At 44.6% G+C, this 17,883-nt stretch overlaps 1 protein-coding gene and 1 long non-coding RNA gene across 2 annotated transcripts in view; one reads left to right on the top strand and one right to left on the bottom strand.

Annotated features, from left to right (window-relative positions):
- Nucleotides 1–1,678: 1,678 nt before the first annotated feature.
- Nucleotides 1,679–16,381, top strand: sall1a (spalt-like transcription factor 1a). Its single transcript, XM_062548973.1, is given in 4 exon segments — nt 1,679–2,527; nt 9,535–9,695; nt 9,697–13,173; nt 14,453–16,381. Coding segments are annotated over 4 exon segments (4,155 nt in total). The 5' UTR covers nt 1,679–2,454; the 3' UTR covers nt 14,897–16,381.
- The window catches only part of LOC134095435 (uncharacterized), a 32,659-nt gene continuing 29,367 nt past the window's right edge, over nt 14,592–17,883 (bottom strand). Inside the window, exon 3 of the long non-coding RNA XR_009940570.1 lies at nt 14,592–14,844. This is a non-coding gene — a long non-coding RNA (uncharacterized LOC134095435). The remainder of the gene's footprint in view (nt 14,845–17,883) is intronic.

Raw genomic sequence — 17,883 nt, forward strand, 5'->3', positions numbered from 1 at the left:
TGTCTCTCGCTCGGCTGGGCTGCAAATCACCCTGTTTACAATCTCACACCAACACTCACATCAATTAACTGACCATTGATTTTCCTGCTTGTGACATTACAATATTGCAGACACCTCTTCGAGACCATACCCGGTTTTTATAGCCATTATCATTCTCGACATACATGTTTCATGTTTAAAACGGTTAATTCACTTAGAGTATCTATTGTGAATTGTCCTCAAGTGATTTTATATAATAATTCTTAAAAGCCTATCTTACTTATCACACTCAAAAGCCAGTCCTTCCCGTTAGAAGTTTGAAAGTGTAGACTACAAATTTGACACTCTGATGTCTAATTGTGACCATCTTCGCTTAAAGTAATCCCTTCTCCAGGTAGGTCATTATTTGATTTTCATGGAGAAAATTCAGTGAGAATTGATCATGTGCCAGCATATCGGCGTTTCACAAATAAAAGTACACATTTTGTTCCTATCCTCTCATTTTTCTTTCATTAATAAGTAAATAACAGTCGTCCTAGGTATAGATAGCTGACGCAGGAGAGAACTAGATCCATCTCGCCTGCAGCACCTCTTTAAATATTCAGTGAAAAATAATGGCATCCAAGACATCACCTATAGTAACATTATTATCTTCATTTCTCAAAATCACCCCGACTGATAGCTTCGTTTGTCTTTTCCACATAATAAATCTTCCGACGTTCGGGCTGCAACAGCAGCTCCTGTGGGAGGTAGCCCCTACCCTTTTAAAACACTTCCAAACTAAAGCATCATCAATCGTGTATTTAACCGAATATGTGATTATTATTAGTATTATTATCATTACTATTAAGATAATGCTGATGATGATGATTATTATCATCATTATTAATATTGCCATTATTATAATTGTTGGTTATATTTATGTAGGGTGTTAACATTACTTTGAATAAATGTTTCACTTTCAGCAGTTTATTTACATTAAACAAGTAGCCTATGTATGGTAATGGTGGATGTGTTACCTGTGTTCACACTTCATCTGTTACATTTTAGATAATTGTATACTTCAGGTAAACAAACGGCACTCTATCTTTCGCAGGGACATAAGGCCTTGGTGCAGTCTGACCCTTTATTCATTTACATCTCTAAAGTCGGTGGAAAAGCTAATGCGTGACGCCTTGGCACGATAAGCTATGAAAATGTATGAGTTAACCCATCACAATTTAGAGGACATTAAGTTTAATATGTTATACATAAATGTGGATACAAAGCTAAAAGTGAATAGCCTACTTTAGACTGAATTTTCCAATGAATGTACATACAGACATTGTAATAAAATTGCGCTTGATTGTACATAGCCTACTAAAACATAGATGTGTTGTAGATATATCAATTGTAATCGACTTCAATTATGACTAAAATACTACAGCATAGGTTACATGTTGTCTTCAATAAGTAAACATTACGCGCAAAGACTGTCTGTACTCAAATGTTTCATAGAAGCATTATAGAACAGAAGTACTTGGCCACTTGCGAGAGAGACAGAGAAAGAGAGAGAGAGGGAGAGAGAGAGGGAGGGAGGGCGCTAGCACCTCCGCCGGTCTGTGATAGAATAGACCAGTGACCAATAGCATCATAGATGGGCCGGGCCCAAGAATTCTCACAGTCTTGCATGGGCCCTTAAAGTTTGTTTGTTCGCGGAATGCGGTGCGTGATGAAAACGTGCGAGTTACCTAGTTCAGCAATAATCAAATGAATCAGATTTGGGATATTCGATACATACCGTGGACTTCCTGCACGCTGACAGTGCCACTCGGCACAAATCTAATTTACTCGACTATTTTTTCCTGGTATAGCCTTGAGAAAAGGACGACAAGGTAGACGTGTTTTCTCATTATACAAGATCTGAATATCAACGACTGTACCCTCATGCCAATCCGACAGAGGGATATGCTGCGGCGCGACGCGTGAAGTTGCCGAGAAGTGGCAGTTTCGGGAGAGGAAATGGATGTTTCATTCTGATTACCTGGTCAAACGTGTTTTATTGAACTCTTTCGGTTGTGATTGCCGTTTTGATCCGTAGACTAGATTCTCTCCACATGGACTCAGAAACTGGCATTCCAGTAGTAAAGATAAGCTTTACGTTGCTACCAGCTGGTTGCTAAGAAGGGTTAAACTGTATCTAAAGGGAGTTGGAAAATCCAGCCTTTCTTCCACACGGATCAACTCATTGGGTGGGAGCTGAGAGAGAGACAAGAGTCCCCAGCAAATCAGGAGCTAATTGATTAAAGAGACTTCATTTGAATAGGGGGCTGGCGAGGTGCCAATCGCCTTTCAAAGAGCCCCTGTATGATTAATCGCAAAGCATTATTGATAATCATAACAGGACACATGCGCGGTGGATGGGCTCGATTTTCGTAATTTTGAGAAGATTTTTTGGTGATTTTTTATTCTTTCCTGGCTGATGTTTGAGCCAGCATGTCGCGAAGGAAACAAGCGAAGCCGCAGCATTTCCAGTCGGACCCGCATCTGGCCTTATCCGAGCACAATGGTAAGTTCGTGCAGATCGGCGAAACCCTCTGAGCTACTCTTCTGCATGCGAAGCCCAGGTTTCGGCGCCCGTTGTCCAGTTTTCTTGTATTTTGCGGGGTTTACTGACACCAAATAGCAATCGTATTCCACTAACAACTTTTCTATGCAATCTCTCATAGGCTACACTGTATCGGTAAGCTCCACTAACGCTTCTGAGCTCAGACATCGTTACGCATTTCAGGCAGTTTAGCCTACACCATATTTACCAAGATTTCATCATGTATAGCACATTTGCCACGATAACAGGACTAAAGCAGGTGAAGTGTTTCTTGCCGTTAAGTCTAAATACAACATTTCGACACGGAAACGTATTAAGCTTCTGTTGTAGTCAAATGCAGTCGTAATTTTCACTGAAGAACGAGTCGTTAACAAGTTCTCGTGTTCACCGAAAATAAGTAGATATCAAGTCAGCTATGGATTTCATTCAGGAATAGCCTAGTAAATTGGCCGGTCAAAGTTGCTTACAGTGTAGGCTAGTGGAGTTCAGCAGGCTCTCGTAGCCTATGTGTTTTTGCCTTTGTCCCCACCGTTAAGTTCATTCCATTGCCCCTAATAACAATGAACTCTTTGATCGAGTAAACTGCCTGTTTTTAATGTAGGTATGCGCAGTATTTTATTCTAGTCATGACCATTCAGAACTTTTCCTCCCGAACTTTTCAGCGGTGTGAGGCTCTATCTATCGGGGGCAATCCGTTGGCTATCGTACTCGCGAATACTTCAAAATCATACCATTACTGTAAACTTATTTGAAAAAGGGGAGGATTGTATAAATGAAGTAAATGGGACTATCTTGTCCTGAAAATAGTTTTAAAACGGATTGGTTAAGTTGCAAATGCGAGGGAAAACTTACTGTAACTCGAGAAACTCATCGCTTGCCAGAGAGTGACACACAGTGTCCCTAGCTATAATCTTGAACAAATATTTTCGGTGCGTTAGAAATCATCCCATTGTTTCTGAAGAACTTGTGTAATGTCTAGAATTTATTTCGTAATGGTGTATTTCTTGCCTTCTCTGTTAGGAAGTTTGCATTGCAAAAAGTATAACTAGCAAAATATTCGAAGTCAACATATGTCATGTTGCTTCCGATACTCTCGCACACACACCGACACACACCTCGATAAGGGGAAAATAGGGAGGCACGAGTATGTCTCTCTCTATAGGCTATGGGTTTATTATTTTGTATGTATTATTATCTTCAATTGATTTAACTTGAAATATATGTTTAAAACTTCACGCCTTTTCTCGTTTTGAAATTGTCAATCAAATCCAAATGTATTGGTGTAAATTGTAGCCTACTTTCCATGAGTAAAGACCACAACGAACGTAACTACAGGCAAACTGTGTTAAAAGAATACAGAAGAAGAGCTAGATCTTAGAACAAGCTACAAACTCTCCTTTCTAGTTCATCAAGTTATCAGACATGTAGGCTACAATTGAAAAACCCTCAGATGTTCATTTCAACTTGATGTGAATACGTCAGCGTTGTCCTCTAACTTCAAGTGTTGCCTGAGTCACAGGGTTGTTTATAGTTAAAGGTCATTATTTGTTGCTACATAACGTTTTGTCTTTCAAAGTAGACAGAGTTGGACATTAAAAAAAGTTTTTATTTTCTTATACACACATTTTGTTCATCTACCTCATCAATATAGACACACTCGGTCGTTATCAACTTTATCATGGGAGTTAAAGTAAGGACACAGTAGCGGGTCTAAATGTAATTTTTGAATTGCAATAATAGTAAATAGCATTTCTGCAGTGTGTGCAGTTATTTACTTGGTTATAATGCAAAACCTCAATCTTTGGGACACGATAATCCGTTAAAGTGTAGTTTTTTGACAACCTTAAACTACTGATAACGAACCATTTTGTTTTTTAAAATATTATTTTATTTTATTTTACTGTGCAATCATCCTCCCGTCCTAAAATGGTATAATAAATATGTTTCATTTTGTAATTGCAGCATAATAACACAAGTGAGGTATATTTAAGGCATTTAATTAGGCTATTTATAATGGTTTTTAATTTCATCATACTATGCCATTACTTTACTGGTACTGACGACAGTCATTTAATTTCACGGCAAGTTATAGCCTATATTATATATACCGTCTGACATATTCTACGTTGATGTGGTACAATGGTCAAGTTAAACATGCTTGTTCAAAACACAATGTTACGCGAACGTGCCTGTGCGTTCTGATACATTGTAGCCTACATCATTTTTAAAATTCTGACGGGTTTGTTTGTTTTGGGCGAGTTTTACGCAGAAGCGTTAACGCATACACAAAACATGTTAAACGTGATAAACGTATGAATAGTGGCTCTATAGCAGTTTGTACCAAACTGTCTCTCCCCTTGACCTCGCCAAATGTATACCTCAAATTTAATAAAGACATGAAGGACAGTATTCGTCATCGTTGACAGCAAACTGAAGGCCATAGTGTCAAAGCAATGGCCAGAGTGTCTTCTGTCAAAAAGGCTTTGCAAATACCACACCAGTAGTTTTTGCTCCCTGTACAAAGGCATAATGTCTGAGTAGGAATTCAACTGAAATAGAATTAAACATGTTTTTTTTAAGTAGGCCCATGTGAAACACACTGGATATTTTTATGCAGAAAATCACCTGGAGTATTCGTGTAGTGCTAAATTAAATTGGAGAGGTGTGCATTTGTCATAGGTTTTCCAGGCCTGTGGGGAGAAGGGGTTGGGGTTGGGGGGGTGTGTGGGTGGGGGGTCAGTGAGTAGGAAGTGAGGCTGTCCCCTAGCCCCCTCACCAAGAGGGAGGGATGTTGAGCTGTTTTAACCTTTGCCAGCCTCCCTCTGTGAGAAGGTGATGGGAGTTCAGGGCCCGGTGCGCTCTCCTCTACCTTGTCATTGACCCCTCCGTTCAGACCCACAGGCAGCCCGACTGGAACCCCTCGCTTTATTTGCAGGAGGGAGGGATAGGCGGAGAGGGGGGGGGGGGGGTTATCAATGTGGCCGCCATCCCCTTTCACCTCTAGAGTGGCTCCCCCAGAGAGAGATTGGCAGGGCGGTCCCTCTCACACTGTTGTACCCCGCAAACAACAAGGATTCAGTTACTTGTCATTTTGCCAATGTTTATATAGTGGATGTCTAGATGTAGCCTGAAGGACTTTGCTTCTTTCCGTGTTTCTCTCTCTCTTTTTTCTCTCTTTTTTTCATCCTCCTCTCCCACCCCTCTGTGAAGTGTTAAACATGCCAGTGGGGCAGGCATGCAGAGCCCCTGTCCAGCCCTGGGAGGCTGCCGTAAGCGGAAGCGCAGCTAGTGTGTTCCGAGCGAGGTTCTCCTCGGCCTTTAGTCTGCTAGGAGAGTGTGAGGGCTGAGGAACTCGACCTCCCTCTCTGAAGTGACTGGTCTCTCGGAGCATTGCAAGCCAGCGGCCCTGCCGAGCCAAAGTATACCGTAGGCACTGCTCTCTCTGCTCTCTCTCTCTCTCTTTCTGTCTTTCTCTCTCTCTTTCTCCTCCTCTCAGCACTCACTCGTTTCTTTCCCTCTCACCTGTTCACTGCTGTGTATCCCTCTCTCTTTTGAGACAGAAATGTTGTTCTTCTTCTCTCTCCCTCTGTGTGTGTGTGTGTGTGTGTGTGTGTCCTTGTTTTCTCGTGGGCCTGTAATCTGGCGTCTCTGTGGCATGTTGATTATGCGATGATCCAACACTACAGGGCACTGTTCCCATTAAAAGTTGGGCTTTATTTCTGTTCAAGACTCAGCGTTAATCCACACATCTGCTCCAGAAATGGGAACATTTGCAAGTGTTTTTTTTAAAAAAACAATTCCAGAAGTCTTCTTTTAAAAGACTACGTATGTAACATTACATGTAGGCAACATGTACGATAGTACTTTTTGGAATGCCGTTTATGTTTTGTGTGCAGTTTATCAAATATCAACAATGAGCAATGGGCCACTGTAACATATGTTCATACCAGTTATAAGAAAATGTAAATTATATGAATGAATATTTCAAACTAATTTAGATTTATAACCGAATGAACTTTTTCTCAAGTGTAAAACAATGAGATTAAATTAATTACTTTAATTTTAGTTTTTGATCCACATCATTTCATATCACATACATTTTTAGTATTGTTATAGCCAATTTGATCAGAAAGACACAAATAAGAGATCAAATATAAGCTATATGCTTACACAACTAATTCAGTCCTAGCCTAAGTTGAGATTCCCCGTTTTCTGCATCGTTTTCTTTTGAGGTGTAAGATGTTTTGTTCGGATTTAGTTTTTACCAACTTCTGCCATAATATTATATTGCGATACAGTGCATCCAAGTCATTGTTTACCAGTAAAGAATATTTGTATTTTTTGTATGTATTTTTTGAGTATGTAGTGACTGCAAGAATCATTACTTAAATGATGATCTTTTCGCTTGCTTTCTCTTTTTTGACGTTTGTTAATTCCACCATTTCATTTTGAAAAGTGATCTAGCCATATGACTTTAGTACCAAGTATTTTTGGTGTACTTTGAAGTTTGCACATACACATGACACATGATTGTGTTGTCAATTTCTAACGTATTTGACTTTATAAACCAGTTATTCATTATCAGACATGTTGGGCTTTAGTCACATTTTACTTGTTCAATTCACATCACTTCAGTGCAATCCATTGTAGTGACTTTGTGAAGCATATTATGTAAAGAAACAACAAAGCTTTGATTACGCTTAACCAGAAAAACTGGAACATTTCTCCGGTCTCTAAATGCGTAAAGAATATCTATTCTCTTTCAAGCTTTGTTTAAGGAAGGACACCACGGTTTTCATTTCATCTCGCTCATCTTACTGAGATAAATTTGTTAGTGGAGGAGGGGGCAGAAAGTCTTTTCACATTAGCAATTCGCAAGCGGGGACTCTGGGGGTGGGTTATTATTAAAAAAGTTTTCATCAGAAGTTGAAGCTTCCTGTTTGCATGGCATGGATGGTGTGAGGCCTGGCTTTACTGTCATGGCAACTTCTGCGTTATCTGATGTTGTAGCACGGAGAAACATTGAGGGAGATAATCCCTGAATTAAACAGGATCTGGCTTTGAGTCGGGGCCCTACGATGAGCTGGCTTGTGTGTTGCCACTGCTGCTGCAGTCGGTGCTCCCATGCTGGGCGAACAATGGGAAGCCATCCTGTCTCGCAGTGGGGCCGGGCCGCACTTCTGCGGGATTTCATTTGCAAATGAATCCTCGCGCTGATGAAAACGTAGAGGGCGCAGCCCGCAATGAAAGGGATTCATAGAGAATTGCAATTTGTAAATCAACTTGTATGTTAAACAGCAAGATTTTTGCGCAACAATGAGGAGGGGTGTTTGGCAGAGGTGGGGTGGGTTTTTTTTTGAAGGGGGAGTTTGGAGAGGGGGGTGTTCTAGGATAAGTCTTGTCCAAGGGGGGAGGGGGGAAGCAGTCTTTTGACTTGTCCCTTTTCAAGCAACTCCTGCATTTCTTAAATGAGAGTGAGCAGAACAAAACACTGTTTCTCTCTTGTTTTAAACGTGTTTTTGTTTTCTTTTTTTGCGTCTGTGTTTTATGGCGGTCAGCTCATTGGCACTTAAACTGCTGTCTGATAGTTTCTGGCCTGTGGCTCAAAGTCCTGTATGATTGTCTGTAAGGTGAGAGCAGCTTCTTTTGTGGCAACAACTTATTAAATACTGCATCATGTAGCCTTCAACACTGCTTTGGCTTGTGTTATGTTGCTGAATTAGTCAATAGTTTTTGAAAATGTTGCTCTTTGTGGAATCACTTAGTTCTGATTTATTACAATACCGTCACTTGTATGTGAATGTAAAACAAACTCTTTGTCTCTAAATTATCTTGATGTCTTCCTGTAAAGACGTTTGCATTTTTTCATTTCACATTATTTATTTACTACTTAAAAATGTGAGTTCAGGGAACACAGGCCGAATTGTACTTTTTGAAAAAAGCTTTGACGTAGTGACGAGCCATGCAGTCTAGCTTATAGAGCAAATGCTTTGACTGTGTGATGAGCCCTGTAGTTTTGCTTATATAGAAAATGCCTTGACGGTATGACTGGTCATATAGTTTTTCTTAAAGCTAAAATGCTTCGACCCTGTGATGAGCCCAGTAGTTTTGATATAAATAAATATATACAAATTACAAAATGCTTTGACACTTTGACCAGTCACATAGTTTTGCTTAAAGAGAAAATGCTTTGGCCGTGTGTCGAGCCATGTAGTTTTGCTTGTGGAGAAAATGCTTTGACGGTATGAGGGTGTAGTTTTGCTGTGGCTCTGTCTGTCTGGGTGGTGTGAGTGTCCTAGTGGCTGCAGAGAGCGAGCTGGATGCCAAAGGCTCTGTTGTTCTTGTCAGCCTCTGATTGCAGCTTGCCTGGATACAAATTAGTTTAGTGACAGGGATAACCTGTCCAAGGTGCCTGGACTTGCTTGAAAATGAGCAAAGTTGACAGCAAATTGAAAGTCTAATAAGTCCTTCAAATGGTTGATTTGCGCCCAATGGACAAGTAGACATTGAAGAGTATGAAATATTGGAAATCAATGCTTCTCTATGAAATTTCATTAGGGTCCAATGTCCGTAGTTCATAGTATTTTATGTTTTGATGGATTATCTGAAGATGATGATTGCCTTAGACAGATTGATGAAACCCAGAATCGTCTTCAAAGATCACTTTTAAGCAAAAGTTGAGGAGTATTATTGATTTCCTTTTTTTCCCCCTTTTTTCTTTTTCTCATCCTGTTACTCATAGCGGTGTGCCGAAATGCTTTTCTTTTGTTCGTTATGGATTTACTGTTGCTTTTTTGATAGTTGTTTTTGTGAATGTATCAAGAGGGGATAAGTGTTAAACTGATTAACTCAAGATTAACAACAAAAGAATTTGAATAGATAAAGCTGCTTCTTCAGCTGCAAAACATTTCTAATCCTCTGTCCTCCCCTCCTGTGTCCCCCCTCCCCTGCCTGCTTTCTTTCTCCAGGCGACGCAGAGGCCTCCTTGGAAGACACCCCCTGCAAGGAAACGGATGCCCACGTCTGTGGCAGATGTTGTGCCGAATTCTTTGAACTATCTGATCTTGAACAACACCAGAAGAATTGCACTAAGAATCAATTAGTTCTGATTGTGAATGAGAATCCAGCCTCCCCTTCCGGGACCTTCCCCTTCCGGGACCTTCTCGCCAGGCTCCCCCCCACCTAATCCTGACGAGCAGATGAATGACACAGTTAATAACGCAGATCAAGTGGAGGCCTGTGACCTTTTGGAGCAGAACACGCTCAACAAAGAGGAGTCCATGGAAGTGGATGTGTCAGGAATCACCGCTGGAGATGACGACCGAGGAAGCCATGTCGAGGGAGGGAGCCCCATCAACATCATCAACAACAGCAGCAACAGCAGCAGCAGCGGTGGTGGTGGTGGTGGCAACAACATCAACAACAGCAGCAGCAGCAGCAGCAGTCATGCTGGCTCCTTGGTGGGGAGCTCGGCCCTGTCCACCTCTCTACCTCAGCTGGCCAACCTGACCGAGCTGGGCAACATCTCCATGATCAACAGCAACGTCATCATCGAGAACCTGCAGAGCACCAAAGTGGCCGTGGCCCAGTTCTCCCAGGAGAGCCGCACGTCGTCGTCCTCCTCCTCGTCGACCTCCTCGGGGGGTCAGCGGATGGCCGTGCCGGCGCTCATGGAGCAGCTCCTGGCCCTGCAGCAGCAGCAGATCCACCAGCTGCAGCTCATCGAGCAGATCCGCCACCAGATCCTGCTGCTGGCCTCCCAGTCGCCGGAGATGCAGGCGCCCCCCACCTCGTCCTCCAGCACGCTGGGCTCCTCCAGCACCAGCCCGCTGACCACCCTCAGCTCGCACCTCTCCCAGCAGCTGGCCGCTGCAGCGGGCCTGGCCCAAAGCCTGGCCAGCCAGTCGGCCTCCATCAGCAGCCTGAAGCAGATGGCTGGCGCCGCGCAGCTACCTCCGAGCACCTCTGGAGCGGGCGGCGAGGGGTCCCAGGGCATGGGAGCATCGGCGGGCAGCAGTGCCCAGCCTGGCGAGAAGCGCCCTGCGGCCACCAGCCTCCACGCTCAGCTCAATCCCTCCCTGGCGAAGTCGAGCGCGCCTGCGTTCGGGATCGGTAGCTTGCTCAACTCGGCTACCAACCCACTTCTACCTCAGCCGCCGGCGGGCAACCCCATGTTCTCCAGCGCCCTGCCCAGCGTGGGCTCCACTGTGGAGGACCTGAACTCGCTGGCGGCGCTGGCAAGGAAAGGCAAGCCGCCCAACGTCTCGTCCTTCGAGCACAAGAGCAGCTCGGAGGAGGCCTTCTTCAAACACAAGTGCAGGTTCTGCGCCAAGGTGTTCGGGAGCGACAGTGCCTTGCAGATCCACCTGCGCTCGCACACCGGCGAACGGCCGTACAAGTGCAACATCTGCGGCAACCGCTTCTCCACGCGCGGCAACTTGAAGGTCCACTTCCAGCGCCACAAAGACAAGTACCCTCACATTCAGATGAACCCGTATCCGGTCCCCGAGCACCTGGACAATATTCCGACTAGCACTGGCATTCCCTACGGCATGTCCATGCCGCCCGAGAAACCGGTCACCAGTTGGCTGGACAGCAAGCCTGTCCTGTCCACGCTCACCTCCTCGGTGGGCATGCTGCTCCCGCCGACCATTCCCAGCCTGCCCCCGTTCATCAAGAAAGAGGAGAACCACTCTGTCGCCATCACGAGCCCCACCAGTTCGGCCAAGAGCGACATGGGCGCCGTGGAGCCCTCTACTAAGAGCAACGATGGCATTTCGGAAGAGGGCGAGAGCGCCGCTCTGCCCACCTCAAACGGGAAGAGCGAAGAGAGCAGCCATTCGTCCAACTTGATCCGGCTGGCCGTCAGCTCGGCCGGAGACAGCTCCACCGAGTACACCATGTCCAACAGCCCCCCCATGGCCACCAATCCGCTCATGCCGCTCATGTCGGAGCAGTTCAAGGCCAAGTTCCCGTTCGGCGGGCTGCTGGACCCGCTGCAGGGCTCCGAGACCTCCAAGCTGCAGCAGCTGGTGGAGAACATCGACCGCAAGGTGACGGACCCCAACGAGTGCGTCATCTGCCACCGCGTGCTGAGCTGCCAGAGCGCGCTCAAGATGCACTACCGCACGCACACGGGCGAGCGGCCCTTCAAGTGCAAGATCTGCGGCCGGGCGTTCACCACCAAGGGCAACCTGAAGACCCACTACAGCGTGCACCGGGCCATGCCGCCGCTGCGGGTGCAGCACTCGTGCCCCATCTGCCAGAAGAAGTTCACCAACGCCGTGGTGCTTCAGCAGCACATCCGCATGCACATGGGCGGGCAGATCCCCAACACCCCGATGCCCGACAGCTACTCCGAGACCATGGGCTCCGACGCCGGCTCGTTCGACGACAGGAACTTCGACGACCTGGAGAACATGTCCGACGACTACATGGACGGGATGGAGGAGGGCCTGGACTGCAGCAGCATCCCGGACACCCCCAGGTCGGCCGACGCGTCGCAGGACAGCCTGTACAACTCGCCCAACCCACATGACCAATCAGGGGGCAACGAGGGCCAGGACAGGGCCAGCCAGCGCGGCTCGACGGAGGACCTGCACATGGGCAAAACGAAAATGAGTCTGACCGAGAATGGCCTGATGGAGGGTGATCACCTCACCGACTCCTCGTCCCTGGGAGGCGACATCGAGAGCCAGAGCGTGGGAAGTCCGGCCGTGTCCGAATCTACCTCTTCCATGCAAGCGGCGTCGCCCTCCAGCGCCATGCCCCAGCACCATCAGCAGCAGCATCAGCATCAGCAGCAGCATCAGCAGCATCAGCAGCAGCATCAGCAGCAGCATCATCACAGGAGATCCCCCAGCCTGGAGGAGAGGCATCAGAGAGCCATGTCTCTGGAGCACATCAGCGCGAGCCTCATGCAATCACACAGCGCCGCCGCCGGCCTCGGCGCCCTCGACCTGACCTCCATGAACTCGTCGAAGGACGCCCTGGGCCTGCTCTTCCCCTTCCGCGACCGCGGCGCCTCCAAGAACACGGCGTGCGACATCTGCGGCAAGACGTTCGCCTGCCAGAGTGCCTTGGACATCCACTACCGAAGCCATACCAAAGAGAGACCGTTCATTTGCACAGCCTGCAACCGGGGCTTCTCCACCAAGGGGAACCTGAAGCAGCACATGCTGACCCACCAGATGCGCGACCTGCCCTCGCAGCTGTTCGAGCCCTCCAACACCAGCCTGTCGTCCAACTCCAGCCCCTCGCTCCTCTCCATCAGCTCGCTGTCCTCCATGATCAAGACGGAGGTCAACGGCTTCCTGCCGAGCTTTAACCACCACCAGCACCAGGACCTGCCCCTGCCCCTGCCCCTGCCCCTGTCCCTACCCTCCAAAGACCTGCCTTCGGGCCTGGTCACCTCCTCGGCCTCCACGTCCCCGGTCCTGCCGTCTGCCCCGCCGCGCCGGACGCCCAAACAGCACTACTGTAACACCTGCGGGAAGATGTTCTCGTCCTCGAGCGCGCTCCAGATCCACGAGAGGACCCACACCGGAGAGAAGCCTTTCGCCTGCACCATCTGCGGCCGCGCGTTCACCACCAAAGGAAATCTTAAGGTAAATTTTTGTCTGGTGTTGAACCCCCCCCGAAAGTCGCGTAAAAACTGTATAATCACATCAACATTTGCTTTGCTATTGAGAATTTTCGTAATAGGCACAAAGTGGTGCATAATTAATGCTAATTATCTTGTTAGTCTTAGAGGTACATAAGCGGAAAAATTGAGTCATCCCCGTTAATAGAAAAAAAGTGGGAGGAAACCTTAGACCATGATATTCAGACCGCAGCTCGGAATGGTTTTACAGTTACCTAAGGCTATTACTCACAACTATGTCAAAGGATGCATTTTTTTTTTCATGTTAATCTGGAAAAAAACATGATGTTCCCTTCATACTAATGAACCTCCACCTCCATGCATGGGGATCAACAGGAATTAGAATGTGTTCAGCTGGCACAAGTGACCCCGCCGCTCAGCTGTGAAGAATGAGAGAAACCTGACACATTTAAGGCTTAAATTTCAGGAAGGGATATAAATCTGTAGCTAGCCTCACATCCCCTGCATAAATCAGTAATTGTAGAGGTCTGGTTGTTCATGTGAAAAAGAAAAAGTCGTGGCACAGGCAAACACTGTGAAAGAAGGAGCTAGGAGGTAGTTTTTTATTGTATTTAGATCATACTTTGCAATGCAATATGGCCATGAAAAGCAAAACAAAGATCTTTTTTGGCATTTGTATGATAGATTGCCTTAGTAAAGTACACATTCCTTAAATATCTTAGTAAGCTGCTGGAAATGTATAACCATACGGTTATCATGTTGCTGCCAAGAGATAAACATAACTATGTCACATGCCAAGAGATTTGCATGGTAACTGAAGTACATCTTATAGAAACTAATCCAATAATGAGTACCTCAATTATTCACATCACTCATGTTTTTTTCTATGCAGAAAGGAACAGTTTGTTCCTCAGCTAAGGGCAGATCAGCAGTAAATGTCAGATACTATAATGCATAGATGAAGGACAGAGTTCAGTTGTAGTCCTAACCAGGTCACCGTGTTGTCCTTACAAGACTGTGCTTATGGAGTTCAAAAAAAAAAAAATCAAAACAAATAGATGAAAAATAAGTCTGATATATTGCAAATTTTTGGCTTCTTATGCTTTTTTAAAAGTTTCCAGAAAATGGGCCAGTTTAATACTAAATACATTCATTACTTTCTGACTTTTTTCCATTGCATCATCTAGTATGTTGTGGTACAGTGTTGTAGCCAAATTTGTAAACATTACTAATTCCAGCCCCTTTTTTTTCTCTCCTCCCTCCCTCTCTCCGTCTCTCTGCAGGTCCACATGGGCACACACATGTGGAACAGCGCCCCTGCCAGGCGCGGCCGCCGACTGTCTGTGGACGGCCCCATGGCTTTCCTCGGGCCCAACCCGGTCAAGTTCCCCGAGATCTTCCAGAAGGACTTAACGCCCCGGGCTGGCAACGGGGACCCGGCCAGCTTCTGGAACCAGTACGCCGCCGCCTTCTCCAACGGCCTGGCCATGAAGACCAACGAGATCTCGGTCATCCAGAACGGCGGCCTGCCGCCCTCCCTGTCGGGGAGCGTGGGTAATGGCGGTAGCTCGCCCGTGGGAGGCCTGACGGGCAGCCTGGAGAAGCTGCACAACACCGAGCCTGGCGCCGCCCTGGCTGGCCTCGAGAAGATGGCAAACACGGAGAACGGGACCCACTTCCGATTCACACGATTCATGGAGGACAACAAAGAGATTGTCACCAACTAGAGAATGAGACTTGTCATGATCCGCATAAGTATTCTCACACACACACACACACACACCACACACTTGTGCACACACACTCACACCACACACTTACACACACACAAACACAGGATTATTTACATAGATGCACAGAAGGAGAACAAAAGAAGGAGTTTAAACCACCGATCTGGCTTGCCATTGAAAACTTTATGAACATGAGTGTGAAGAGAACTTGTTTTTTTGTACAATGTACAACCTGTTATAGTTTTAAAGGAGCTTATTTATTAGTGAGTATAACCTTGCTCGGAACCAAGTGGAAGCATTAACAGTTACTTAGGTTTTTTTTCTCTCTTCTTCGCCCGAATGGACCTGTATGAGTGCTTACAATGTGCTTTTGGAACTTAGTATATCTGGGTAGAATACTTTACCTTGGCATTAAATTATTTTCTATCTGTAGTATATATAACAAAAATGTTGATGTTCATGTAATGCATTAGATCTTGAATAAGCAAAACAAAAGTGGTTGTAAATAACTGATCTGTGCTAGATGGTCAATCAGTTGTGTATTAACTTTTCCTCCATGAAAAAAAAAAACTTCAGGCAAGGGACTAACAAGTTTAGTCCTACAACCAACTGTTCTTGCTCTTTTATTTAAGAGAAAAATAACTGCATTTCAGTCCTTCCTTTTAGAGTTAATACATTTTGTTCTTAAATGTTCACTGTATAGTGCTTTTTATTCTATGTTCAGTTTTTTGTTTTGTTCCTTTAAACCTTTTGGCTTACTGGCTGTAAACTTAAATGCGGGACAGTTGTTAGTGAAGAGAAGAATTCCAAGAAAGGTCTCCATCCTGGTCTGAACTGCAGATGCCTTGTGGGTGTGATTCTTATTGTGTTAACGTGCTGGATTCCATGTTGCTGCTATATACTTAAGCATCCCCATTGACATCAAATGCAAAATGTGTAGATGCGCTCTGTAAATAATATCAGATGTGGAACAACAAATTCCATCACACAACAAATGTACATATTGCTCACAAGACAACGTCCATCTTGGCCAGGGGACAAATAATAGTGTTTTTATAAATATAAATATATATTAGGTTTGAAAACCATTGGACTGTTACATGCACTTTCTTGGAAAGTTGGAAAGATCTTTATGGGTCCAGTTTCTCTACACTTTAATACTTACTAACATCTAAGATACTGTAATTCTTTACTCTAATAATCAAATACATCAGTTTTCCAAAAGAACGCAAATGTGTGGTCGTGGTATTTCTTCCTTTTCATATTTATTTATTTATGATTTTATGCTACTTGTATGGTTACAAGTCCACTTTGTCTGATCATTAGGTTGTCTTTTTTTTCTCTTTTTTGCTTGAACATTACATGGTGGCTTGTTTGGATGCATAGTTTTATATGTGTATTTCAGTGTGACACAAACTTGTAAGTTAAGTAGCCTATGCATTAGGCAACCATCTTTTTGCAGATAAAAGTGTGTTGAAAACAGGCTGTAATTCTTGCCCTCTCTTCTCTGCTTTGAGCAGCATCTTTTAACATTGGCGTGTCAACAATCTGAATCCGAATGTAGATGCAATTAGTGCAAACAGCAGCTGGACGCTAGCTTGGTCATTAAAAAACATAAAGCTGCCGAAGTCAGATTTCTTAGTTCATCATTGCCCTCCGCTGTCAGGGCTCTGAATCTTTAATTAAAGAATCGATCGGTTTGGAATCCTCTGTCTTTTAGCGTTTATTTAGATGGATTTATCTGAGCCGCCAGTCTTGTGAGGGTAACTTGTTTTTTTCCTTCACAACACTTGATGGATTGTATTTTCTGAGCCGAATAAAAAGCAAGATTTCACAGATATTTTGGAATGGAACATAATTCACCGACCTTAGCTGTTCATTTAAAGTAGGCTACAGACTTTCGTAAAATATACTTATCTTACCTTTATACTAGCCCACCTTACTTGGTGAAGGAGATTTGATTAAATGGTCCATTTTAAAAACTTTAATTCAGGAATTTCGACAAGCCTACTGATGGGCCTGATCTGGATGCTCACGGAAACTGACCGAATGAGGAAACCACTAAAGAGGTCCTGAACAACTATTTCGCTTAACTTTCCCTGTAAGACAATTCCAATCAAACATGTCGCTTTGAAAGTCAGCAATACATTTCTCTGGCAGAATGAGAGGTATTTGGTTTCTTTTCTTTTATTTGAAGTGATATTTTTTCCCTTTTTGCCTTTCACCAGCTGCATTTAATTTAACACATCGTTGCACTTCCTGCAATGCAGGATCTGTTAATTTGAGCCCAGCATCCTCTCTCCCTCGCCCCCTTCTCCCCCTCCTCTTTGGATTTTATAGCTGGCTAAATTCCCCAATATTTACAAGATCTCGATGCTAAATGATCCTTGCAAAGAGCCCAAGACCGACGGTGGATCCCCGCCCCTTGTGCCTGTTTTCCTTTTGACGGTCACATCTGGTCCCCCGATAGAGCTTTGTTTGTACAGCGCATCAGCTTCCGGATTCTTTTATTACAGAACTGAATACCTGACTGACCACTGTTTATTGACTTTAAAGAAACACGAAAGTGTTCTAATCTTTGATAGGGGATCTGTAGAACTGTCTCAGGCAATTACGCCAGCCGTTTGAATTTGAAAGAGAATTGCAAAAAATATCCTGCGAATTCGTGATCAACCTAGATTGAATTCTTCAGATGTGACTATTTTAATCAATTAAGTAAAAGTCTGACGAAATATGGTGGATAATCATTATCAGTGAAATCCAGTAGTTTTATGGAAACCTGTTATGTAAAAGCGCATCCTAGCCTAGGCTACTTTATAAACCCACAATGAAAGTCACTCAGTAACATCTGCTTTAATGATTTCATAATTATATAAATAGGCTAGGCTCCTATCTAATAAAATAAAATAAAAATACAAAAGTTATAGAAAGGACTTGAAAAAAGTAATGGCGAGTAGGGCCAAATAGTGTTTTCTCTGTCTTAA

Source organism: Sardina pilchardus, chromosome 11, assembly GCF_963854185.1.
Source record: "Sardina pilchardus chromosome 11, fSarPil1.1, whole genome shotgun sequence".
In the NCBI taxonomy this organism is placed as follows: domain Eukaryota; kingdom Metazoa; phylum Chordata; class Actinopteri; order Clupeiformes; family Clupeidae; genus Sardina; species Sardina pilchardus.